General features: G+C 34.8%; 2 protein-coding genes and 1 long non-coding RNA gene across 3 annotated transcripts in view; 2 read left to right on the forward strand and 1 right to left on the reverse strand.

The window, feature by feature from the left end:
* The window catches only part of LOC141533389 (uncharacterized), a 78791-nt gene extending 77790 nt beyond the window's left edge, over window positions 1-1001 (forward strand). The window contains exon 8 of the mRNA XM_074252262.1: window positions 26-1001. Within this exon, the coding sequence (XP_074108363.1) occupies window positions 26-757 (732 nt within the window). The 3' untranslated portion in view covers window positions 758-1001. The remainder of the gene's footprint in view (window positions 1-25) is intronic.
* Window positions 1-24425, reverse strand: part of LOC141533094 (uncharacterized) — a 39829-nt gene extending 15404 nt beyond the window's left edge. Inside the window, exons 1-2 of the long non-coding RNA XR_012480181.1 lie at window positions 24322-24425; window positions 10229-10306 (exon numbers count right to left, since the gene is read on the reverse strand). This is a non-coding gene — a long non-coding RNA (uncharacterized LOC141533094). The remainder of the gene's footprint in view (window positions 1-10228; window positions 10307-24321) is intronic.
* Window positions 999-25333, forward strand: Kl-2 (dynein heavy chain 2, axonemal kl-2). Its single transcript, XM_074251779.1, has 45 exons — window positions 999-1548; window positions 1858-1951; window positions 2350-2520; window positions 4247-4361; window positions 4449-4582; window positions 4665-5087; window positions 5556-5707; window positions 5904-6154; window positions 6233-6453; window positions 6514-6628; window positions 7010-7181; window positions 8189-8364; window positions 8593-8755; window positions 9270-9494; window positions 9557-9845; window positions 10548-10685; window positions 10898-11068; window positions 11285-11576; window positions 11757-12261; window positions 12429-12614; window positions 13013-13399; window positions 13495-13715; window positions 13784-13893; window positions 14218-14333; window positions 14462-14562; window positions 14989-15167; window positions 15253-15552; window positions 15820-16107; window positions 16378-16568; window positions 16684-17011; window positions 17090-17254; window positions 17508-17674; window positions 17898-18069; window positions 18386-18598; window positions 18812-19027; window positions 19190-19340; window positions 19667-19816; window positions 20102-20234; window positions 20563-20907; window positions 21004-21276; window positions 21803-22147; window positions 22262-22396; window positions 22860-24087; window positions 24331-24481; window positions 24868-25333. Exons 1-45 carry the CDS (start codon window positions 1481-1483, stop codon window positions 25020-25022), a joined length of 10281 nt encoding a protein of 3426 aa, XP_074107880.1. The 5' UTR covers window positions 999-1480; the 3' UTR covers window positions 25023-25333.
* The last annotated feature ends 352 nt before the right edge of the window (window positions 25334-25685 follow it).

The following is a 25685-nucleotide window of genomic DNA, read 5'->3' on the forward strand; positions in this document are numbered from 1 at the left end:
ATTAATTATAATCATATAATTAAAGATATGGCTCCTGTTTGCAAGCGACATCCAAGCAGTGAAACAAGAGCTAGTGGAGGAGCGAAACGAGAGCCCGTCAAACACTCCATATTTTTCCGGACGGGCACTAAGCTTGAAGCTAAAAAGCAAGCGATTAGAAGCGACTAGACAGCGGCTCTTGAAGACAAAATGGGCTGGACATTGCGGAATTAGTTGTAAAGTGTGCCATCAGCAGGAGATGTTGGTCGGTTCCATCAGTGAGACGATCTTTCGGCTATATCACGAGTGGATGGATGACATCGGTGATAATCCAAAGAGCCGGTTGGATCGATACTTGATGCGACGGAGCGACGATAAGCCGGGACTGCTGGAGTCCAACCTCGATCCAAACCTTGTGAATTTATGCCGCGAGGCGAACTATTGGCAGAACCTAGGCTTCCAAATTCCCATTTACGTACAGATGATCTATGATAAGTGGGACACGCTACAGTTTGTTTCTGAGAGCGTCCTTATGCTTGTCCGTGCATACAATAGGATACTTGATGGTATAATTCTCCATTGTCTTTCTAGTTTTACCGTTTTGTTTTTTTGCGATGTAATTTCTACCTTTTGTATTTTTGTCTGTCTCTGTCTGTCTGTCTGTGTCCTTCTAAAGCTCTTTCGCCCCAAGAGAAGGCTTTTTTTCGGCGCCATATTAGGGATCTTGACGAAAAAATTCACCCTGGATTATGCAAGCTCACTTGGAATTCTGATTTGATTGACGTTTACGTCAAAAAATGCTGCGACTTTATTGCTGATGTAATTTTTTTTTTTTTTTTTAATATTTATAGTTTTAGTTGAAAATTTTGTGAGGTAAAAAATGACCGAATTTTTAACCGAAAGAATAAATATAAATCGCAATCACGTAGCAACTGTCAAAGTTTTATCTAAACTACTTCTAAGCTCGGTATCTGAACGTCTAATCGTTAATTCGCTTCCAAAGAATTTAATTTTGAACTTCTGTCCAAACTCACTCTAGAAGTACCTAATTCTGAAAACCGATTCCAAGAGGCTTGAGTTCAATTTCAGAGCTTACTAATTATCCCAATCTTCAGTAGTTCTATGTAATTTATAATTAAGATATGCTTGTCACTAAATTTTCTCCGTTATCTTGATTATAAACTAGTCAATTTATTGAATTCATTTTACTTGGTTCTAAGTTATAAACTAAAGAGCACTAAAATAAATTACCTGCTTATACAAATTTTGAGTTTGAAAGAACGAAAACGTTTTTAACGTAGTAAAATACGTTCATAAAAGTTTTAAAAATTCTTTCAAGGTATATTTCAACTTTTCCAACACAAAATTTTGAATTTTGTTGATGAAACAATGATTTAGATTTGGCACAGTAATTTTTTTATAGTTTCAAGAATTTTTAGACACTTACAAAGACGTAAACTCTGCAATTTTCCAAATCTGCGAAAAAATAAGCGTAACACCAATGGTGAAGCTGCAACCAAATTTTGGGTACTCGCTGTCAGAATTCAAAAGTGAAATAAAAACCAGTAGGTAAATGGAACAATATTAATAAAAATAAAAATTTACTAAATAAACCCGTGAAAAAATTTTTTGACATAGATAATTTTGGTAATATACTAATTTTTTTCGAAAAATTATTAAATCATATATGGCCATATTAAGACATTTATAATGGTATATAGAAGTATCAGACTATATGAAAAAATGTTTTCACGGAAATAATAAAATTCCATTAAACACTCGTGTAATCTGCTGTCAGAATAACGGAGCATTACGCGAGTTCTAGTGGGTTGGTTATATTATTTAAAACATCGTTTGATAAGAGTTGTTTTTTTCAAGGGATATGGCATTGAAAGAGCTTGAGGAAAAATACAGGGATATTATTAAATACCTCTTAGTGGTGTATGAGAGGTTTCAGTGGATAATATCCGAGGTAAGTATTCTATGACAACAATTGACTCATGATCCACCAGCCAAAAGCTCCTTACTCATCTGCTCTATCGAGAGTTCCATCTATTCTACGATTTCCGGGAATTTCCGGGTATTCGTAATCTCTTCGGGATACAGAAACACGTACCATATAGTATATAGAACACAGCATATACTTCAGCCAGTTCATGTCCTCCACACGCATCGAGATAATCCTGTGAGACTTAGTGCCCTGATGCGATTCAACTCCAGTTGACAATTTTCCTAGTGGAAGACACTGGACACCATCGATTTCACGTTCTGTTGCTAACGTGATATACCATGAACCATGATATATATAGCTATATATAATAGTGTATACTGCCAATCACCTACCAACACCGCTTAATCTAATCTTTTCAGAGCACCGAGGAATGGAAGAACTATCTGATTAACCTGGACAGAATTTTCGAGGAGAGCTTGCGGTTGTCTATAAGAAGTTCGTTAATGCTCATGTTTAATGCATTGCACGGCGTCGATTCTAATGGCCCATCAACCCTCATTTTAATTGGCATTAGTCTCCTCGGTAATGATGTAAGTGATTCACTTCGGTGATTACTGAGGTGTATAAAAAACAATCAAGACTTTGTTTTAATTTAATTTTAACCTATTTTCTGAAGTTATTTCTACACTGTAAAAAATCGGGAGTGAATTTTTGTTTGTTAATTTTCGATACTGAATTAATTATATATCTTTGCACTATCAACAGTTAACTTTCCAACCTCCTCTCGACGAAAGCGCTCAAGTAATAAGTAATATCTTCAAAACTCTTCTAAAACCTCTGAAAAGTATCCTTAGATTCCCCGAAAAATTCAGTCTAGGCCGTTACGGAGTCTCCAGTCTCTGGCGAACTTTCAGAGAAGATGATTCTCTTCTCCATTTTCAAAAACTGCTCGACAAAGAAATTGAAGTTTGTTTCAGTTTTATTCAAGATTATCTAAAGATCTGGGAGCCATTTCGCGATATTTGGGAAGTTGACAAAAATTCCTTCATTGCAAGGTATCAAAAAAAAATTAACAATTATTCTGCTTGATTCAGTGCATCCCCATAATTTTAACTTAAAAAAAAATGTCAATAACTTTTTCTCCTTGAATCAAACAAGCTTCGAAAGCTCAAACCCATCAGCAAAATCCTTCGACACTGAAATTAGTCGATACTCTGAACTAGTAAGTACCCTCCAAGTCCAAGAAACAATCGCAATGGTCCACTTCCTTTACATTAATTCCGACCAACTCAAGACCGTTATAACACAGCATTGTGCAGAGTGGCAAAACAAATTAACGCGCCTCCTGTTAGACATGATTCAGAGAACCGTCGAGCAATTCTACGCCTCAATTAGCGAAAATACTAAAATGTATCCAAAAGTTTTGATATATTTATAATTTTTTGGTTAACTCACGTCAAAACAAGCCATGTGCTTACAGGATAAGCAGAAAGCCAACAGACTTAATCGAGATGCAAGCAACGTTGCAATTGTTCGAGAGACTCCGGGCTGAAATTCCGTGGAAAGAGGAAGAATTTCCCAAGATACGAGAACAGTACCAGATTCTAGGTAAACCCTGATCCAATCGGTTGCTGGTGAGTGGGCAGAGGGGGGTGTAATCGATCGCGTTACTCTTAAGATACTCTATACTCTGTAGACTGTACTCAGTAGTGAGTAGGAGAAATTACCTGTGCCTGAAACCCTAGAGTAATTGCTAGTGCTAGGTCTTGCTTCTTCAAATCCTCCCCAATCTTTAGTTTACTTTTTTATTTATTTTTATTTATACTTTAACTCAATCCCTTTCCAACCATCAAATCGAATGCACTGGCTCTGCAGAGAAATATAAGGTACAAATGACTCGAGAGTTCAAGAGAAGAGTCAAGGACCTCGAGAAGAATTGGGATAGTTACGTTAAATTTTTGTCTGATTATGCGATGACGATTCAAGAGATTAAGGTAAAAATTATTTAATTTGAATTAAGCAGAAAAAATTTTTCACAAGTGTTTTCTGATAGAAATTTCTTTTAGAAATAACTGAATTTTCTCTAATTGAACCGAAATAAAAAATTATTAATTTTCAAAGCTGAAATAAAAAAGAAATTTCCCCATGTCGGCTTATCTTACGTCTTGTTGTAGAAGCAAACGCGTTTATTTTTATTTATTCGAAAAATGCTCAGTATACATATCACGGAATTCAGCTCTGATTATTATGCCCCGATCGTACGGTGCACGGTCTACTCTTACTGGAATGCTCCTAACGTAGACATTTTTCCCACAGGAACAGTTCAAGTGCAAACTCTTGAAACAGGCAGATGTATTTAAGGAAGACACTGTCGCGTTGCTAAATAGATTCCAGAATACCGGGCCGTTCACCTCAGACTGGAAAACTCACGGTGGATATTATTATTTATTTACTTGGGTACTTTTTTCCCGAAAGATAATCTAAATATTTTTGCATTTATCGATAATTATATTTGTAGATGCTCGCACTTGGTTGGCTGATTTTCAACAACAGTTAACCAGATTAAAACAAGTTGAAGATGAGCTTAAGAGTAACCTCACTATTTTTGAGGCGAGTTTTGTCGACTCTGAAGAGCTGAATAAGATTGACAGGGTGATTATTGATTATCATTTTTTATTTTTGAGAAAAATTTCATCATTTGCAGCTCTTTGTGTTTAAAAAAAAATTTCAACAGGAATTCACAGCAATTCAACTTGTTTGGGAACTGACCAACAAATGGGAAGAGTCATGGGAGCGGTACAAAACGGTTAATTTCTGGACAATAGAAACCGAGGAAATGGAATCAGTCGCAACAAAGTTATTCAAAAAATTCACCCGATTGTCAAAAGAACTCCAGGCCAAAAACTGGCCGATAATTAAATCCACGAGATCAAGGATAGACGAATTCCGTCGGACATTACCTCTAATAATTGATCTAAAAAACCCTGCAATGCGTGAACGTCACTGGGACAAAGTGAAATTAATCATTGGACAGGACTTTGACGAGTCGTCCGAGGAATTTACTCTCTCTTTGATAATGAAACTAGGATTTCAAAATTATTCGGATGAAATCTCGGATATTTCGACCGCCGCTTCCATGGAATTGACCATCGAACAAGTAGTCATTTTTATATATTTTATAGAAAAACGACAAAAAAAATTTTCTATTTTTAATTTGAATTACAAATAACTTTTGAAAAAGTCAATTTTTCGAAAAATCATAAGAGATCTTTTTTGTAGATCGTTTAATTTCCCATGAAAAATATTTATCAAGTTTCTCCGTACGTTGATTGTAGAGTGAGATATAAAATTCTAAAGCTTAAAAAAATCCATTTTAATGTTATTAAAATAAAAATTTTAATTTACGACTTGAAATTATTAATATTAAGAGCTCAAATTTTAACGGACTCTGTATTTTGCCATTTTCTGATAAAATGTAACGATCAATTAAAAAAAAAAAAATCTTCCTAATTTCTTATTACACCCTAACATTTTCGCAAGATATTTCGTATTTTCGTCCACATATCAGCAGAAATAAAAAAGTAATCTATCTCAGTGGGTGATTTAATCGCTGAAATTTCTTTAGGGCTTAAGAAGCATCGCTGCAGCATGGTCGACCCTAAAACTGGAAATGACACTTAACAAAGAAACTGGAATTTATCGATTACAATCAGCGGACGAGATCTTGCAGACTTTAGAGGATCACCAAGTCCAGTTGTCAGCAATGAAGTCAACGAGGTGTAGTAAAGCTCTAAACCTTCTTCTTCTTCTTTTGTTTTTTGTTTTTTCATTGACAGAGGTAGAGTTGAGTAGAGCGGTTTTAGTTAAGATAAGAATAGAAGAATAAAGCCAGAAATCGATCACGGGAATAGAAGCTGTAATCTCGAAGCCTCTGTTTTCTAATTCGTTATCTTTTTTGGTCCCTCTGTACCAGGTTCGTCGAGCCCTTCGTAAACGACGTAGACCAATGGGAAAGGACTTTGTCGAGGATTGCCGATTTACTTGAAGTAATGCTTCTGGTCCAAAAAGACTACATCTACCTGGATAACATATTCCGCGCAGAAGATATAAGAAAGCAAATGCCAAACGAAACAGACAGCTTTGATGCATTAACCATCCAATTCAAAGAAATTTACAGTCAAATGGCTGCAGCCCAGAATGTCGTTCAAGCTTGTCATGATTCGAGTAAAATACTTTAAGGAGATTGTAACAGACACACAGCACAGACATTTATTTGAATTTATGTATCTTTCCCTTTTTAAGATACCATGCTTAGGCAGCTGAATAAACTCACCGATGACATGGATTCGATTCAGCGAGCACTTGAGAGGTATTTGGAAACTAAGCGTCATGTTTTTCCGAGGTTCTACTTTATTTCCAATGACGATCTTCTCGAGATATTGGGCAACGCTAAACGCCCAGATTTTATTCAAAAGCATATCAAGAAACTCTTTGGCAACATTCATGCTTTGAAGATATCTAAGGTATTGCCGACCTTTAACCATTTTTGGTTTGAGATAAGTTTGAGATGTTTCTGGTTTTAGATGATTACCGGGAGACACCTTGCGGAAGGGATGATCTCGGCTGAAGGAGAGTATGCGGGGTTCCTTCGAGCTGTAGTTATGGAGGGACCGGTGGAGAATTGGCTGTGCAAAATTGGTATACTTTTAAAGTTACAATAAAAAAGTTATAATTAAAATCTTTTTTTACTTCCCTAAGAAGCTTATCTAACATTGATTTTAAGTTTAATCAACAACTAAACCAATTTTTTCCCAATGTGTCATAACAATTGACGTAAAAATCCTGTAGAAATTCTATAAAAGTTGAAAATTAAAGTAACAATTTATTGATATAATAAAATCAACAAATATCAGGGCTGATATAAAAATTGGTCATTCCAGAAAATTTTTTCACACGCCACCTATACAAACTGATTTTCTCCTCAATACACCCTAACCTTTTCTTCAATACAACCGTTCGATTGAAGATGAGCTCATTCTCGAGCAATAACGAAATGAGATTACACATTGTTCGTTGCAGAAACGGGGATGCGGGAGTGTCTAAAAGAGGTTCTAAAAGAGTGTCGTTCGGCGCTGAGAAAAATCCAGGATAAGCGGGACAAGTGGGTGAAGGAGTGGCTGAGTCAACCGGGAATAACATCCACTCAGATACAGTGGACAAGCGAATGTACACGAGCACTTGTACATTGCAAGTGAGTACGGAAATTCAACGGTGTCTACCTTGTATTCTACTGCTTCTGCTAACTCAATGGATCCACCTAGATATAGATCTAGATACACATACACATATAAATATCTATATCCATATCCTTGTACATGTATATTGGCGTGATGAAGAAGAAGCTGGAGGACAAGTCGAGTGCAAGAGGAGAAGGACGGCGAAGGGAAGTTGAGACATAGATGTAGATGGTCAGGTCAACCTGATGACTTAAGCGAGCCAGACACGGCAACTCTAATAAGAGAAATTTTGCATATTCTGCTTACCATCGTCCTCACTTGTACTCCTCTCCTCTCCCTTAAACCTTCGCCTTCGTCTTCTCGTCTTTCTTCTTCTTCCTCTTATTCTCACACTTACTATGTTCAGAACTGTACTATTACCGGCCCTTCGTACGCTATTCTCGTTTGCATATACCAGAGATGCTGTGAATAATTTAACCCACAACCTTATTCTATTCCGCTTGGCCTCTGATAAAATTCGTATACCCAACGAACCGATGAGAGGAAAATATCGCTAGATATATGTGTGTTGTGGTCGGTAATCCTATAGCACTATCTGATAAGCATTTTCGCTATCGTTATAATGAAAATTATTTTTCGAAATAGTCGGTTTTAATTACTGCAGGAAAATATATTCCATCAATAAATGTAATATTTATTTTGTTAAATTTTACCTAAAGAAGATATTTTATCAAGCGGTTAATATAAAATACTTAAAGAAAAATGAAATTATTGTGAGCTTTTTAGAATCGAATTTAAGTGTATTTTACGTAGATAATATACTCCTGATCTTTAGATTTTGAATTTCTAAAGTCAAGAAAATAACTTTTAAAACAAGAAATTCTTAATCAAGACGCAAAGATTCTTTTAAAAATAATTTTGTTTCTAGGTCAACAGTATTTCCCTCAAGTAAACTAGTTCTTTGAATAGTGCACTACCTTACCACAATTTGTAAACATATATTTATATAGATATATTCTAGGGCGATGGAGTCTAGGAAACCACTGAGAAAACTACGAAAACGGCAAAATCAAGCGCTCGCTAAGTATTCAGAAGCGATTCGTAGTGACGTTGATAAACTGCTGAGGATCAAGCTCAAAGCGATCGTCGTTATTGAAATTCATGCGAGAGATGTCATTGAAAAATTATATAAATTACGTATGTTTTTACTTCCTTTTTCCTGTATTACATCGTCTGACATTTAATATCAGCATTCGAAATTGAATTGAAGGGGTTTTAAATTTAATTGTACCTTTCTGATATTTATTGATATAAAATATGACCTTTTTTGGGTTTGAATAAATTTTTGTTCAATAGAATTTTATATTCCCTAAAAAAGTTTCCTTAAAAATGATAAACTTTTGGTAAATACAATAAAATTCTCAGGTTGTAAAGAAGTTACTTCTTTCGATTGGCTGTCACAACTCCGTTTCTACTGGGATCGCAGCCTCGATGACTGTGTAATCCGACAAACAAATACTAGCTTCATCTACGGATACGAATATCTGGGAACTTCTGAGCGCTTAGTCATCACTCCGCTGACGGACAGGTACTTTTCCTCGATATAAATAATATAAATCTCCCCTTGTTTCAAGAGTAGAACGTGTTAAAAAGTTGATAAATACCCGAAATCATGTTAAGACTTTTCACTTGGCCTTTCTCTGGCTGGATGTTGAAACAGTATCGATTTAATTCCGATAAAAGGCAGCAGAAATGGGTAGTAGTTTAATTTATAGAAGTACCGGGACAATAAATCTAGAGTTGTACATGGATTCGAACAATTTGTTGGTATAAAATGCATCTGGATGGAGCAATTTTGCATGTCGTTAATATTACGTTTCGCGAATACTCACTTAGGAAATTGGGATTGCGTCTTACAAGTCTCGGAAATGTCTTTCACTTTATCTAAGTTGGTTTATATTAAATCAATAGCCGAAGGTAACTTTCAGATAAATGGGAAAGCATTTATTTTTATTTATCCTTATACTTGTGCCTCATGCTTATGTGTTTTTTTTTTGTTTTTTCTGTTTTTACTGTTTTTCCTGTTTTTCTCTTTTATCCAGATGTTACATAACTTTGACAACAGCACTCAATCTGTACCGCGGCGGGTGCCCCAAAGGACCAGCTGGAACGGGAAAAACAGAGACAGTTAAGGACCTAGGGAAGGCTCTGGGTTTGAATGTCATCGTGCAGAACTGCTCAGAAGGGCTGGATTACAAAAGTATGGGGCGATTGTTCGCCGGTCTAGCGCAAACTGGTGCTTGGGGTTGCTTCGATGAGTTCAACAGGTTGTATTTTAACGGCCTAATATCTCTGGGACGAGCAATAGAGTGTGTAATACCCTTTGTAGGATCAATATCGAAGTGCTGTCGGTTGTCGCCCAGCAAATTCTCTCCATCCTTACGGCACTTGCTCAGAAGTTAACGAGATTTATCTTTGAGGGCAAGGATATTCCCCTTGTTCGAACCACCGGAATTTTCATCACCATGAACCCTGGCTACGCCGGAAGGACAGAATTGCCTGACAATCTTAAATCCATGTTTAGACCAATCTCCATGATGGTTCCCGACAGCGCTATCATTGCCGAGATAAATCTTTTTGGGGAGGGATTTGAGGACACGAGAATTCTCGCCAGAAAGGTATCATTTTGGTATATTGTTATTACTATTATTATTGCTAACGTCGAGACGATTGTTGATCAATTATGCTGTCAACTTACTGTGACATCCAATTATGATGCAAATTAATGATAATTTATCATACATTATCATTTTCAAGTATTGGCTTTTCGATTAGTCGCTTCGATAGCTTTATATTTTATTTAGTCGTCCGTTATTAAATGGCTAGACACCTTTTTATTATCATCGAAGATTTATACGATTTCATTAGAAATTTTGATTCTTTTTGCCAATTATTAATATTTCATTTAATAAAAAATAACTTGGTTGAAGAGAAATATTTTCGATACAAGAACAAAAATATTTTCAAGAGAAGTTTAATAATTTATTCTGTATTCACTCACCATAGCTGCCTTGTAATTTATTCCCATGAGGTTGTCTTTCTTTGCAAAAATCCACTGAATCCACTTTCAGTCCTGCAACTAAAAATATTGGACATTTTTTTACAATAGAAAATTCATCAAAAAAAAAAAAAAAAAAAAAAAAAAACATTTTTCTTGAACCAAATAGTTTTTTTTACTAAAAAAATTTTATTAGATAAAATTCATTAAAATATTCGATTAAAATCTCGGAATTATACTTGAGCTTCTTTGATAATAATTATTCACCCGTAATAAATCTTCAGATCTCAATAATAATCAGGAAATCTCATTAAACAAATAGGTATTCACTTTATACGCACTTGCACAACAGCAGTTGAGTAAGCAGCCTCATTATGACTTTGGTTTACGAGGAATAGTAACGTTGACACGTTATGCCGGGAAGAAAAGACGCCAGTACAGCCACTTACCAGATGAAGAGGTAACAAACTATCTTCCAAGACTTATTGCAATTAAACTTGTAAACGTCCTCTAGAAATGTTAATACTCATTTCCGTTTCCAACCTGTTTATTACTTTAGCATCTATTTAAACCTCCTAATTAACTTCTCATCTATTCACCTTATCTCCCATCAATATCAATAATTTATCTAAATCTTATTTAATAAATTTATCAAATCACCACAAATCCCAGATAATCATCTTATCGATGAACGACATGAACAAGTCAAAATTAACTTCTGACGATCTTCCGTTGTTCACCAACATCACGACAGATTTATTCCCTGAAATAAAAATTCCTAAGGTAGATTATGACGAATTTATCGAGTACATTACTAAAGAAGCTATTGGCTTGAATTTGCAAGTAAGTTATGAATTGTACTACAATTTTTTATACTTTAAATATTGAAGTTGACCTATTTTTGGCCATAAAAAAGAAACAAAAAAATTTTTCAATTTTTTAAAATTGTATTTTTTTTTAGTTTTTCCTTGAAATTTTTTAGAAACAGCCAAAAAATCCAAACAATCACTCGACAACTATTTCCTTCTAATAACTGAGTGATTTTTTTTTCAATTCAAGCCGATTCCGATGCTCCTGACAAAAGTTATAGAATTGTTCGAGACGAAAAATTCCCGGCACTCGACGATGATAGTCGGGGAATCGAATACCGGTAAATCAACGACATGGAAAATTCTAAAGAAGACACTGACGTCAATGAGCCGGGATGGAAAAAAGGGATTCAATATTGTAAGTGAGTTTCCCATTAATCCAAAGGCATTAAACTTGGGCGAGCTATACGGGGAGTATAATCCTTCAACTGGTGAATGGTCAGACGGAGTAATATCCTCCATTATGCGAACGACCTGTACGGGTAAGTAGAATTATTACACTCCATACAATGTCGAACAAAATTACAGGGCATTTGACAGATTAATTACATTTATACGATCATTTTCATTTTTATAAATTCTCAATCTCTCTCTACCTTTACTTTTACCGGGATATTATCCGCGGAATTTCTATTCATCTTTTCCAATAAACTAACCGATAGATAATGGCCCCGATGAAAAGTGGATCATTTTCGACGGCCCCGTGGATTCATTGTGGATAGAAAATATGAACAGCGTGATGGATGACAATAAAATCCTGACGCTTATTAATAATGAACGCATAACAATGACGGAACAAGTGTCGCTGTTGTTCGAGGTCCAGGACTTGGCTGCTGCCTCCCCGGCGACTGTTTCTCGAGCGGGGATGATTTATAATGATTACAAGGACTTGGGGTGGCGACCCACCGTTAATTCCTGGCTTGGGAGCTATAGAACCAAACAGGAGGAATTTATCCAAGAAATGGATCTATTGTTTGACAATTATCTTGACAAAGTATTGGAGTTCAAACGAGCTAAATGCAAAGAATTGATTGCTGTTAATGAGCTCAATGCTGTCGAAGGCTTATGTAAGCTTTTGGGGGTGCTTGCTACTGAGGAAAATGGAGTGACTTATGACGGAGACAAGGACAATTTTAGCTTCATGTGCAAAATTTGGTTTATATTTTGGTGAGGTTAATTATTTAAAAAATCCGATCGCTGCGAAATTAATGGAGTCAGAATTTCATAAGATAGATCATAAATAAAATTTAAGATTTTTTGCACGTGCAGCGATCGGAGCTCCGGAATGTTGAAGTGAAAAATAGCTTTATTACTTTATCTTAAATAAAATACAGCATGATTTGGTCAGTGTGCGCGACGGTTGACGAAGAAGGACGACGTAAAATGGATAATTACATCAGGGAGATAGAGAATATTTTTCCTCTCAAGGATACCATCTACGAGTATTACGTTGACGTAAGACAACGCGGTTTTACCTCGTGGGAAGAAAAATTGTCATTGGCTTGGAGATATCCTACTGAGTAAGTTCCTAAGACTTGACGTTTAATAAAGTTTATATTAAATTAACCACTTTACTCGTTTATTACTTGTATAACAAATTTATTCTTTTAAATATTACCGGCGATTCATTTAAAAGGTTATTAAACTTTTAGGCTTTATTAAAAAGCGCCATTCGGCCACACCCTATATGGATAGGTAAATTTCTGGAATTAATATCTAAAGAAAAGTCTACCTAAAAAATAAGAAAATTTTTTGGCGATAAAAGTCAAAAATAAATTCATTTTTAATTTTTTAAACTACGAAATAAATTGAAAAAAATGTTCAAATTCGATGTAAATTATGTAAACTTTAACATAAACTTATAAATTTAAAGAAAAAAAATTGAATTGGTAATTTTTAATAATAATACATTTTTCAGAGCACCCTTTCACAAAATAATAGTACCAACTGTTGATACAGTCCGGTATGACTATTTACTAAACGCACTACTGACTCACGGATGCCCAGTGCTGCTAGTAGGACCAGTGGGGACCGGAAAAACTTCAATGGCCCAATCAATATTGGAGTCCTTGGACAAAAGCAAGTACAGTTTTCTCACCATAAATATGTCGGGGCAAACAAGCGCAAATAATATTCAAGACGCGGTGGAAAGCCGTTTGGAGAAACGAATGAAAGGTGTTTATCTCCCCTTCGGTGGTAAAACACTCATCACGTTCATGGATGACTTTAATATGCCGAGCAAAGATAGTTATGGGTCTCAGCCCCCGCTTGAATTGATACGACAGTGGATTGACTACAAATTTTGGTATTGTTTGCTTTAATTTTTTTTCCTTCTCATTTTTAAAAAAAAAAATTCCATCAAACTGGGAAAAGTTTTTTACTTATTAATTAACTCAACAGGTACCATCGCAAGAAACAAACCCAGAAATTCATCCAAAAAATGCAACTAATCTGCGCAATGGGGCCTCCCGGCGGTGACCGTAGCACTATTAGTAATCGAATAATTACTAAGTTTAATGTCATAAACATATCTCTGCCCATAGAAAAACAGACCCTGCGTATTTACAGCACAATGCTGAATCAACAGTTGCTTGACTTTAATCCAGAAGTCAAGGAAATTGGTAAAAAAATTTTTAAGACTAATAAAAAGAAAAGACTGAATCAATACTGGTGTTTTTTATGATTCCAGCCAAAGATATCACCCTGTCGACTATCGAAATCTACAATAGTGTTCTCAAGATAATGTTACCTACTCCTGGAAAAATGCATTATCTGTTCAATCTTCGAGATATATCAAAGGTTATTTTCTATACAATAAATATTTTTCAACTTAAAAAAAAAAATATTTTTTGAGAGAAAAATTTATTAACAGTTAACAAAATATATATAGCAGTTAATATGTATTAAAACTGAAAAAAAAAATCCACTTTTAATCTTAAAAAAAAATTACTCAAAATTATTTTTTTTTTTCGGCCTTTAATAATCGATGTGTTACTCGTTAATATATATTTTTATAAAAAGTTATTTATTATTAATTAAAAAGCCTATTAAATATCAAAAATTTTTTTATCAAAATAATTTTATAATCTTGATAAAAAAAAAAAAAAATGCCATCTCCGTCAGGTATTCCAAGGACTTTTACGAAGCCACAAAGATTACCAATATTCCCGGTGGACATTTCTCCGTCTGTGGGTTCACGAGATTTTCCGAGTGTTCAGTGACCGGCTGATTGACGACCGGTAATAACAACTAGCTCTTTTCGAAATAAAAAATTTCTGAGGCGTGCTCACGACGTCAATAATCATACGTTACCTCAATTTGAACCGAGTGTAAATTTTTTATTACATCTGTCCCTACGTCCAAACAGAGACCGTGATTGGCTGATTTCAAAGGTGAATGAACAGCTGGGCAAATACTTTGAGCTGACATTCAAGGATCTCTGCCCGGAAAAACGGTCTCCTGTATTTGGTAAGTGTATTCTCAATTCAGTGCTCCAATCTCGACAAGTAAGTATTCCTAAAAATTCTTATCTACTCGTACCTTCTGTTCGAGGGTCTCTCCTCCTCTCTCTCTCCTCCTCTCTCTCTTTCTCTCTCTCGTTCTATCAAGGTATAAGACTAAACTGAAAGCGAGCATCATACTGAGAGACTTTACGATTTCATCCTTTAAGGTTCCCATCCGAATGGCGGATAGTGCCATAAAAAACCACCTCAGAGTAGAATAAAAAATAAAAATGATGAGAATCTAAAGAAATTCCATCGCCAGGACGACGATGTCACCGACGAATGCACCAAGATCTTCTTCCTCTCTTCCTTATTCGCCTGATGAATTATTCATTTCTTGCACACTTGGCGCCTAACGCCAAACGCTTTACCTCAAACTTTTTTGCCATAGGTGCCTTCATGAACGCCTGGAACATATACGAGGACTTGCAGGACATGGACCCAGTGCGTTGTCACATTGAAAGACAGATGGAGGAGTATAATACGTCACCGGAGGTAGTCAGACTCAACCTGGTTCTTTTTGGCGAAGCTGTCGAGCACATTTGCCGTATCGCTCGAGTTATTTCTCAAGTAATCTTCAAGATTATTAAATGATACTATATATTATGATATTTGATAGGATAGAAATCTGTAAAGGCCGACTAATTGGTTTCAGCCGCGGGGCAACATGCTGCTCGTTGGAATCGGTGGTAGTGGACGGCAATCTCTATCGAAAATAGCCAGTTACATAACCGAACTGAAGGTCTTTCAAGTGCAAGTAACCAAGCAGTACGGTGTTCCAGAATTTCGTGAAGATCTCAAGAGACTTTACTCGATGACTGGAGTGGACAACAAGCCAACGAGTTTTCTTTTCCACGATTCTCAAGTCGTCGAAGAGCTGTTCCTTGAAATCATCAACAGCATGCTAGGGACCGGCCAAATCAGTAACTTGTACAAACCCGACGAAATTGAAGAGGTTTGTTGTCACTGTAATAACCATTTTATTGGTACTGATTACAGTTGTTGGGGTTTAGTTATATTATTTTTTTTTTTTTTTTCGTTTAATGATGAAAGAAATAATTTTATCAATTAAAGAAAATGATTTTATGTAAGATTCGGCAGAGAAACTAGACTTATTTTTTATAAAACTGATGATCCTATTTTAAATAATGGCGATAATTTTTAGAAAAAAATGTTTAAAGTAAAAGTTGTATAAAATTGAATTTTTAAATAAAAACTGTAGATTAAAAACTCGCTGACGAAAGGGGCAATGAAAGAAGGAATAATTCCCACTGCTGAATCGATTCAACTGTTCATGATTGAGCGCGTACGTGCTAATATGCACATTATGCTCTGTATGAATCCAATTGGGGAAAAGTTTCGGAATCGTTTAAGGCAGTATCCGTCGTTGATAAATTGCACGACCATCGACTGGTTTCTTGCTTGGCCTAGAGAAGCACTACTGGAAGTCGGCAACAAGTTCCTCATGAATCTCAGCTTCGTTACGACAATCACTGGGGTGGACAAACCGGTAAGTCACTATTATGTGTTTTGTTATAAATTATAAAGATAAAATCGTTGAAAAATGCTCATAAAAATAATTGTAAAAATTTTTTTTAAACCTCTGCATTATAAGTCGTGGAAAAACCATATGTAATTTTTGTTTCCAAACTAAAAAGAAGCACTAGAAGCATCTAGTAGACTAACGTTGAATTTTGTTAAGTAAATTGATAAAATTTCCACACATGTAATTCAATTTATTTTATTTTTGAATGTTATTACTTTATTAAAAACTGGCCAGGAGCCCAAGAGGTCAACAGCAGCACCACCAATTTATTCACTCCAAGAACGCATGGTAGAGGGTGTTACCGCGACCTTTGCTCTAATTCACGACACCGTGATACAGTACTCGAAAAGAATGGAAATAGAGATGTCGAGATACTGCTACGTGACACCGGGAAATTTTCTTGAGCTGGTTGTTGGCTACAAAAAGTTTGTTTTTAAACTCAACTTGATTTGGTGAACAAGTCGGGCCTTTGTTTCGCCGTCACATGCTATTCTAGTTGGTGCTTTTGCTAGTGCAGTACACTCATTTTATTTTATTTAGAATGCTCGAGAATAGAAGACGAAAAGTTGCCGAGCAAGCAAACAAACTTAACGGCGGTCTCACCAAGATCAATGAAACTAAAGATAAGGTAAATGACATGGCTGTTGAACTAGAAGTGACACAGAGACAGGTGCTCAAAGCGACCGAAGACTGCGAGGAGTATCTCCTGACAATAGCTACCCAGAAACGGGACGCGGATGACACCCAGAAGAATGTCACTGCCAGGTCGATTCGGATTGAGAAGGAGTCCGAGGAGTGCAAGAAGTTGGAGTCTGTTGCGAGAGCAGATCTTGAAACTGTCGAGCCTGCTCTGGATCGAGCTATGAAGGCGAGTATAAAACTTAAAATTTGTTTTTTTTTTTAGGGTGTAATACAACTGATAAAGTTCGTTCTTTTTCCGTTCCAGGCACTCGATACTCTAAATAAGAAAGATCTCGCCGAGATAAAATCATTTGCCCGACCACCCCCCGGCGTCGAAATAGTACTGGAGGCCGTGATGATACTGAAAAACTCCGAGCCAAGTTGGGCGGAATCCAAGCGACAACTGGGCGACGTCAATTTCTTATATTCAGTTTGTGGATTTCTGGATAAATAAAATTAGTTTTTTTTTTTGTCGCTAATTGATAGGCTGCATTGCACACCTCAAAGGACGGTTTTACGATCGCGAAGTTCAGAATGACTTTCATAAATTGAAAAATATTTCAAATCTTTCAAATTTTTTTCAAATTAATATCTCAGCATCAGGATTATCGACAAAAAAACTTAATAATCGAAAAAACTGGAAACAATTTCCCGGAAAATTGACTCTCCATACTCTATTTTAGCTAAAAAACTTCGCAAAGGATCGTATCGCAGATCGTACTCTGCGAGCCATCAGAAAATACACCTCGAGCCCAGAATTCAATCCCGATAAAGTAGGCCAAGTATCAATCGCCGCAAAATCACTTTGCATGTGGGTAATTGCGATGGAACAATACGGCAAACTCTACAGGTAAAATAGTCAAGATAAAAATATAAACGGTGGAAAAAGTTTCGAGAGGAGGTTTAAGCTTTAATTTAATGCGCTAACAATCAACATCAAATTCACTAATTAGCCGTTATAAGCTAAGCTCCGTGTAAATAATTAACTTCCACACATCGACTGCGTGCTATAATCATAACAACTATAACAATAATAATGATAATAATAATAATAATAATTATAATTACTGCAGAATAGTGGCGCCTAAAAGAGAGTGGTTGGAGCTGGCGCTAAAGTCGCTTAGGGAAAAAGAGAGGGCCTACAACGAGGCCGTAATACAATTGCAAAAGTTGCGTTCAGAGTTGGAGAGTCTAGAGCAAATGTACGACGCGAAGATGAAGGAAAAAGAAGACCTAATTAGACTGGTGAATACTTGAAAAAGCTCTACTTGGAATATCGATCCTTTTTTACCGCCTCCTCAAGCACGTAATAATGATGCAAGACGTCGGAAGTATTCAACAAATTCTCCCTTTCAACAGCGGGCAAATTGGCCGCGAGGATCTATTACGGATCTCGTGAAAACTTTTCTCAGCAACAAAATTCAACTCTTTTAATGTTGCCCTTTTTTAAACTATTTTTGCCTTCCAACTATTTTTTACCCATCATTTTTATTTTATTTTATTTTTCCTCTTCTCCTCATTCTTATTTCGTTTTTCTTTTTTGCTCTTTCAACATCATCAGGCTAATCTGCTGAAGATAAAGTTGGAACGAGCGGCGATGCTAGTCGATGGCCTCTCGGATGAGCATCTTCGATGGCAAGAGACAGTAGAGTCCTTAGGGGAGTTTTACGAGCGTCTACCCGGTGATTGCCTCATATCAACTGCTTTCATATCTTACTTGGGTCCGTTCCTGTCCAATTACCGCGAAGAACTCGTCCAGATTTGGATTAAAGAGGTGAGACAGCAATTGGCAAACTTTTTCATTCGATATTGACATTTATTTTTTTTTTTATTTTATTTTTATTTTCTTCTAATCTAATTTTTTTTTATTAACTGTCAATAACGCTGAGCTTGACTTGAAATTTGTTTGTTTTTAACAAAGCTATTTTTTAGCTTTATATCAAAATTTATCTTAAAAATTTATTTTAATATTAATTAATTTTTCTAGATATTCAATAGAGAAATTCCGTGTACTAGCAAATTTGATCTAAAGCAGTTTCTAAGCAATCCGACGACAATTAGAGAGTGGAATATCCAAGGGCTGCCCTCCGATGAATTCAATACCGAGAATGGGATCATTATAACCCAAAGCACGCGGTGGCCTCTTGTTATTGATCCTCAATGTCAGGCAGTCAAGTGGATCAAGAATATGGAGGCAACTAACGTAAGTTTAGACTCAACTTTGGCTACACTTATACCAACTACAACAACTTACTGCTCACTGAAACGAGTACTTCGATTACTATTAATAATTACTAATATATAATACTTCCCTACCGATATCCTAAATTATAAGATAGAGTTTAACCCACATCAAACCTTACAGAGTTTACGAGTCATTGACTTTGCCTCCCGGGATTTCATAAAGGTTTTGGAACAAGCGCTGCAGTTTGGAGAACCTGTGCTACTTCAAAATATTGGAGAACACGTTGATCCTATTTTGAATCCGGTTTTACTTAAATCATTTGCTAAAATAGGTGATAAACTTATTTTTTCAATTTTATAATTTGATTAAGCTTTAACTAACAACCTTGCAGTCAACAATTTTTTTCCGAGAGTTAAAAAAAAATTTTTTTTTAATTTACTAAATTTTTATAATTAAAATAATCTGAAAGTTAAAATAAATGACCTAATTAACAAATCAATTAATTTAAATAAAAAAAAAAAACCACAAAAGTTTTATAATTAAACCGTCAATTAAAGTTGACAGTAACACGTAAAAAATAGTAGCAGAATTTAAACTAAAAATTGATTTAAATTAACTTAATAATTGAGTGCATAAACTAATAACTAATTGTAACAGGTGATGCAGAGATGATTAAATTCAACGATAAAATGATTAGTTATAACGACAACTTCCGTCTATATATAACAACGAAACTGGCAAACCCGCATTATAGTCCGGAGATATCAACCAAAACTGCATTATGCAACTTCGCCATTAAGGAACAAGGTATGTGTGTGTGTGTGTGTGTGTGTGTGTGTGTGTGTGTGTGTGTGTGTGTGTGTGTGTGTGTGTGTGTGTGTGTGTGTGTGTGTGTGTGTGTGTGTGTGTGTGTGTGTGTGTGTGTGTGTGTGTGTGTGTGTGTGTGTGTGTGTGTGTGTGTGTGTGTGTGTGTAAGACTAATAGAGTACCAGAGCGCAACTGGCCTTTAAGATGACATACTCAATGGTTTCTCTTGACTCTGTTCGGTCTCTGAATTGTTGGCAACAACTATATGACTATGACGTATCTTAGGTTTAGAAACTCAACTACTCAGCATTGCGGTGAGAAAGGAGAAGCCACAACTCGAAGAGCAGAAAGACAACTTGGTACTCAGCATCGCCACGGGCAAACGAACTTTGGAAGAATTAGAGGACAAGATTTTATAGTAAGTTGATTGTTTTTTATTACAGTTGAAAATTTTTTGTAAATTAAAGAGGAGTTAAAAAATTTTTAAAATGTCTGTTTTATACGTCTATCTCCATTATTTTAGGAGATATAGGGTTTTTAGGGATGACTCAAAAGTCAAAAATTAAAATTTATGCTAAAATAATGATTTTAGGAGCAATTTAAGCCAGGAATTTTCTTATTCTCTTAATAATATAGATTATCAATTGGCGTCTATTACGACAAATTAAATGAACTTTTAGGAGTAACTTTATTCCATTTCTTAAACCCGAAATGTTTTAAATGAAAGCTTGGTAAAACTTTTTCAGTCTCCTGAGTGTAACTTCGGGCTCTTTGTTGGACGACCTAGACCTCTTGAACACATTACAGACTTCAAAAAGTACCTCAACTTCTGTCAAAGAGTCGCTAGTTACCTCCCTGGCCACCGAAGAAGAAATAGACAAAGCAAGAGAAGAGTACCGCCCGTGCTCTAAACGCGCCACTATTTTATTCTTCATTCTCAATGAATTGTACATGATAGACCCAATGTATCAGTTCTCGCTGGACGCTTACATAAGCCTCTTCATCCACTCGATCGATAAGTGCCCGAGGAAGCACAAGATAAGCGAGAGAATTGAAGCGCTGAATGATTTTCACACTTATGCAGTTTACACGTGAGTTTAAATTGAAATTTAACAGATAAAGAACTTTTTTAGTGTTTACTTGGCAGTAAAATGTACACACTTTTTACTTTTGGGTAAATTATTCAGGAACACGTGTCGCGGCCTTTTCGAGCGTCATAAACTACTATTTTCATTTCACATGTGTATTAAAATACTTCAAGCCCAGGGGAAAATAAACCCGATGGAGTATTATTTTTTATTGAAAGGTGGAATTGTTTTGGACCGAGAACACCAGCCCGAAAAACCGGTCACCTGGTTGTCTAACGAGAGTTGGGATAATGTTACTGAGCTTGATAAATTTTCTGGACTTCATGGGATTGCTTCTTCGTTTGAAGAAAGAGCGCGTGATTGGTACAATTGGTAAGACTCTAAAAATTACTTGATTTAAGAAAAATATTCTTAATCTAAGGACAAAATTATTTTTAAGAAAATCGGTTGTTTTTATGATAAAAAATGTAAAAGAAAAAAATAAAGATTTCGATAGTATTTGCCTTCAAAAATTAGAGAAAATTTTGGCTCTCATGTTTTTAGATAAAATTTCTATTTTATCTTTTTCTGATATATTTTTTTTTTTGAAAAGTACATAAAAAAACGAACAATTAAAAAAAAAAACTGAATATCACAATTTTCTAAAAAATTTATAAATTTGTAAAATTTGTTAAAATTGTAATAATCCATTTTTTTTTTTTTTAATTTTTGACCCCACTTGTAAATATTTACCCTTATTTTTGATGCAGAATATCATGAATTAATTTAAACAAAATATTTATCAGCAAGATTGAATTTTCCACGATAATATTTTTCTTGAATCAAGTTTTTTTTTTTATTTTTAGCATAATCATCTATTTAAAAAAAAAAAAAGTTAAGTTAAACTATTAAATTGCAGGTACATAACGACAGAACCCGAATCAATGTACCTGCCAGGAGGATGGGAAGAATCACTGACAGAGTTTCAGAAAATATTGATAATCAGAAGCTGCAGAACCGATCGCGTAATATTCAGCGTAACAAAATTCATAATAAATAATTTAGGATCGCGATTCGTGGAGCCGCCAGTTCTGAATATCAAGGAAGTGCTGGATGACTCGACAGCGCAGTCACCCCTGATATTCATCCTGTCTCCAGGCGTTGATCCGACCGCGGCGCTGATGCAATTAGCCGAGAATCAAGGAATGGCTCGGAGATTTATGACACTGTCACTTGGACAGGGACAAGCACCTATTGCGACAAAGTTATTATGTTATAAGTTATAAATTTAAATATTATTATGCGATTATCATCGATTTTATCATTTTTAAGTATTCATATTATTCATAATTAATTATCGGGAGACGTTTATTATCAGTATGATTGAAGCCGGGTCGCAAGACGGGTCATGGATATTTTTAGCAAACTGTCATCTGTCACTTAGCTGGATGCCGACGTTAAATAAAATTGTCGAGTCATTAATAAATAATGGACATTTACATCCTGACTTCAGGTATCTATATTTTGTAATTATTATTATAATTATCATTATGTTTCTTGAAATACTTATTAGCTCATAGCTGATTGTATTTATTATTTATAAATAAGTCGTCAATTGAAAATTGATAGCATATCAGTTTATCGAAAGCAAAACTGGAAATAATCCTATCTTGAATAATAAATGTCTGACTTGATTGGTGAACTCGCTGGTAATAATTAAATAATTATTTATAGATAAAAATATGTTAATTTTTTTTTAACACAAATTCAATTCAAGACCTTTGCAATCACACTAAATTTGACTAAAAAAAAAAAAAAACCGATTTTATTATATGACTATCCTGGAGACAAATTTTTTCTTATTCTCTTAATAATATACATGACTAAAACTAAAATCAAATAAAAGTTAAATTTAACCCAGTTCTTTAGTTATAATTACATTGTATACAAAATAGAATATGTAAATTTGTTTAAAGACTATGGCTGAGTTCAAGTCCGACTTCGGGGTTTCCTATATCAATTCTTCAAGCGGGAGTTAAAATGACTACAGAACCGCCTAGGGGTCTGAAAGCCAACATGAAACGACTCTATGGTTTAATTACAACAACTCAATTTGACGTTTGTCAGACGAAAACTAAATACAAGAAACTATTATTTGCGCTAGTATTTTTTCATTCGATATTACTCGAGCGCAGAAAATTCCAACAACTTGGATGGAACGTTATTTACAGTTTCAACGACTCGGACTTCAAAGTATCTGATAATATCTTGCAAGTATATTTGGATGATTATCAAGAAGAAACTCCGTGGGACGCGTTAAAGTACCTGATAGCGGGAGTGTGTTACGGCGGACACGTGACTGATGACTGGGATCGACGTCTGCTGATGACCTACGTCGATCAGTATTTAAATCCGGATATATTTACAAAGAGTTCCTACCGGCTGTCAACATCACCGAGCTACTACATTCCGCGTGATGGATCGCTCGAGTCTTATTGTGACTTTATAACGATGTTGCCTAGCAACGACAGCCCAGAAGTATTTGGTCAGCATATAAATGCAGAGATAACGTCACTTATCATTGAGACACGTTCAATGCTTGAAACTTTGATGAGTCTGCAGATTAAAGTGTCACCCAATGAAATTACAACCAGCAATAGCAGCAGTTACTCCAAAGAGGACAAAGTGATGCAGCTAGCAGGTGACATAGAGGCGATGCTGCCTCAGAATATCGACTGGGAGACAGCTGAGAAACTAATTGGATCAACAAATAAGACACCACTTAGTGTTGTATTGCTCCAGGAAATAGCGAGGTACAATATCCTACTTGAATTGACGCGAGACAGTGTAAAGGATTTACAAGCTGGGATCAAAGGACTGATAGTTATGTCAGACGAGCTGGAAGAAATATTCATGTGTGTATACGAGGGTCGTGTTCCGTCAACCTGGCTGACAGCTTATCCGTCCTTAAAACCCCTAGGCTCATGGACCCGAGATCTCATCAGCCGTGTTCAACACTTGGCTAAGTGGGCGGAAACCACTCGTACGCCTTTACTCTTCTGGCTTGCCGCTTACACATTTCCTACCGCTTTTCTTACTGCGGTGCTTCAAACTTCGGCGAGACTACTTGGTTTATCTATTGATTCACTCACTTGGGAGTTTAATGTTATCAATACCGAGGACCCTATTACCGAACCACCTGAGGTATGATTTGCTATTTTATTTTCAGCTATTTAGATGGCAATTTATGGAAAAAATTTTTATCCAACCTGATTAGATCTTATCTTTTTTTGTTGAGAATTTTTGAAAGTGTATAAATTTATAAAAGCGAAAAAAAAAATGAATATTTATCAATCGTGTAGAGTGTCAATGATTAGTACTCTTAAATTAATAATAATAATAATAATAATAATAATAATAATTGTGATTCTGACTTACTACTTGCAGGACGGTGTTTACGTAAGGTCTATTTATCTAGAAGGTGCGGGCTGGAATTGTAAAGCTGGAACACTGGTGGAACCGGCGCCGCTCCAGCTGATCTGTGACATGCCTGTCATTCACTTTCGACCCATTGAGTCGACGAGGAAAAAACCTAAGGGTAAATAAAGATATTATCGATCATAAAATAGAATTATTCTACTTTAATTTAATTACTTTTGGACTTATCGGATAAGTTATTCTTTCGAGACATTTATCCGGTCAAATATTGACAATTTTACTTTTATTATTTATATCAAAGCCTTTTCAAAATTATCAATTTATCATTTTGTTGTTTTGTAAATAAACTTGTTTGATAAATATTTATCAATAAGATGTAAGGAGGAAACTTTGATAAATTGAAAGTTTACAAAAAAGTTTAATATAAATAAGTGTGAAAAACATCGACCAGAAAAAAGGTCGTGAAAAAAAATTACTTTTCATTGAATATTGTATTCATTTATCTTGTAGATAAATAAAATTAATTACTTTTTTTTTTATTTGTAGACGTTTACAATTGTCCTTGCTACTATTATCCTCTGAGATCTGGAACACAATCTCATTCAGCGTTTGTGGTTGCCGTGGATTTGAAAACTGGACAGGAAAATCCTGATTTTTGGGTCAAGAGAGCCACAGCTTTGTTACTAAGTCTAGCTGATTAGAGCGGACTTATTTATTTTTATTTTAATTAATACAGTTACTGCTTTTCAAGGACTGAAATAAAAATATTTTAATGATTAATTTATTTTTAAAAAATCAAACTTTTAAATTTAGTTATTTTAAAAAATTGCATTAAAATTTTTTTTTTAAGAAAAATAATTTTTTTTTTATAATTAATTATAGTAAAAAAATTAATTTTAAAAATTCAATCTTTAGAAGTTCAAAAAAATTAATAATGTTTTTTTTTTTAAATAATTTTCCAGACCGAATTTATTTTTCAATAAAATATTTAAAATAAAAAAAAATATTCCCATTTTTTAATGTGAGAATTAATTTAGCAGATGTTTATTCATTTTTTAAATTTTTTAATAAATAAATTAGAAAAAAAAAATTGAAATGAAGAAATTTAAAAAAAATTAAAAATTCAATTTTTTAAAAATAATTTTTCAGATCAAATTTATTTGTAAAAAAAAAAAAAAATAAAAAATTATCAAGTGGCTGCTAAATTTAATTTCATTTTTTTAATTTTCAAATTATTAATTTTAAATTCTATATTCGTTATTTTTATTATTTACCGTAAATAAACTAGCAATTTATTAGAATAAATGCAAGTAAAATATCAATTGTTGACATTGTTGAGATTCAAAACGTTGAAGACGACAACC

Source organism: Cotesia typhae, unplaced genomic scaffold, assembly GCF_013202065.1.
Source record: "Cotesia typhae breed Kobodo isofemale line unplaced genomic scaffold, CoteBio_Ctyphae contig_83, whole genome shotgun sequence".
In the NCBI taxonomy this organism is placed as follows: domain Eukaryota; kingdom Metazoa; phylum Arthropoda; class Insecta; order Hymenoptera; family Braconidae; genus Cotesia; species Cotesia typhae.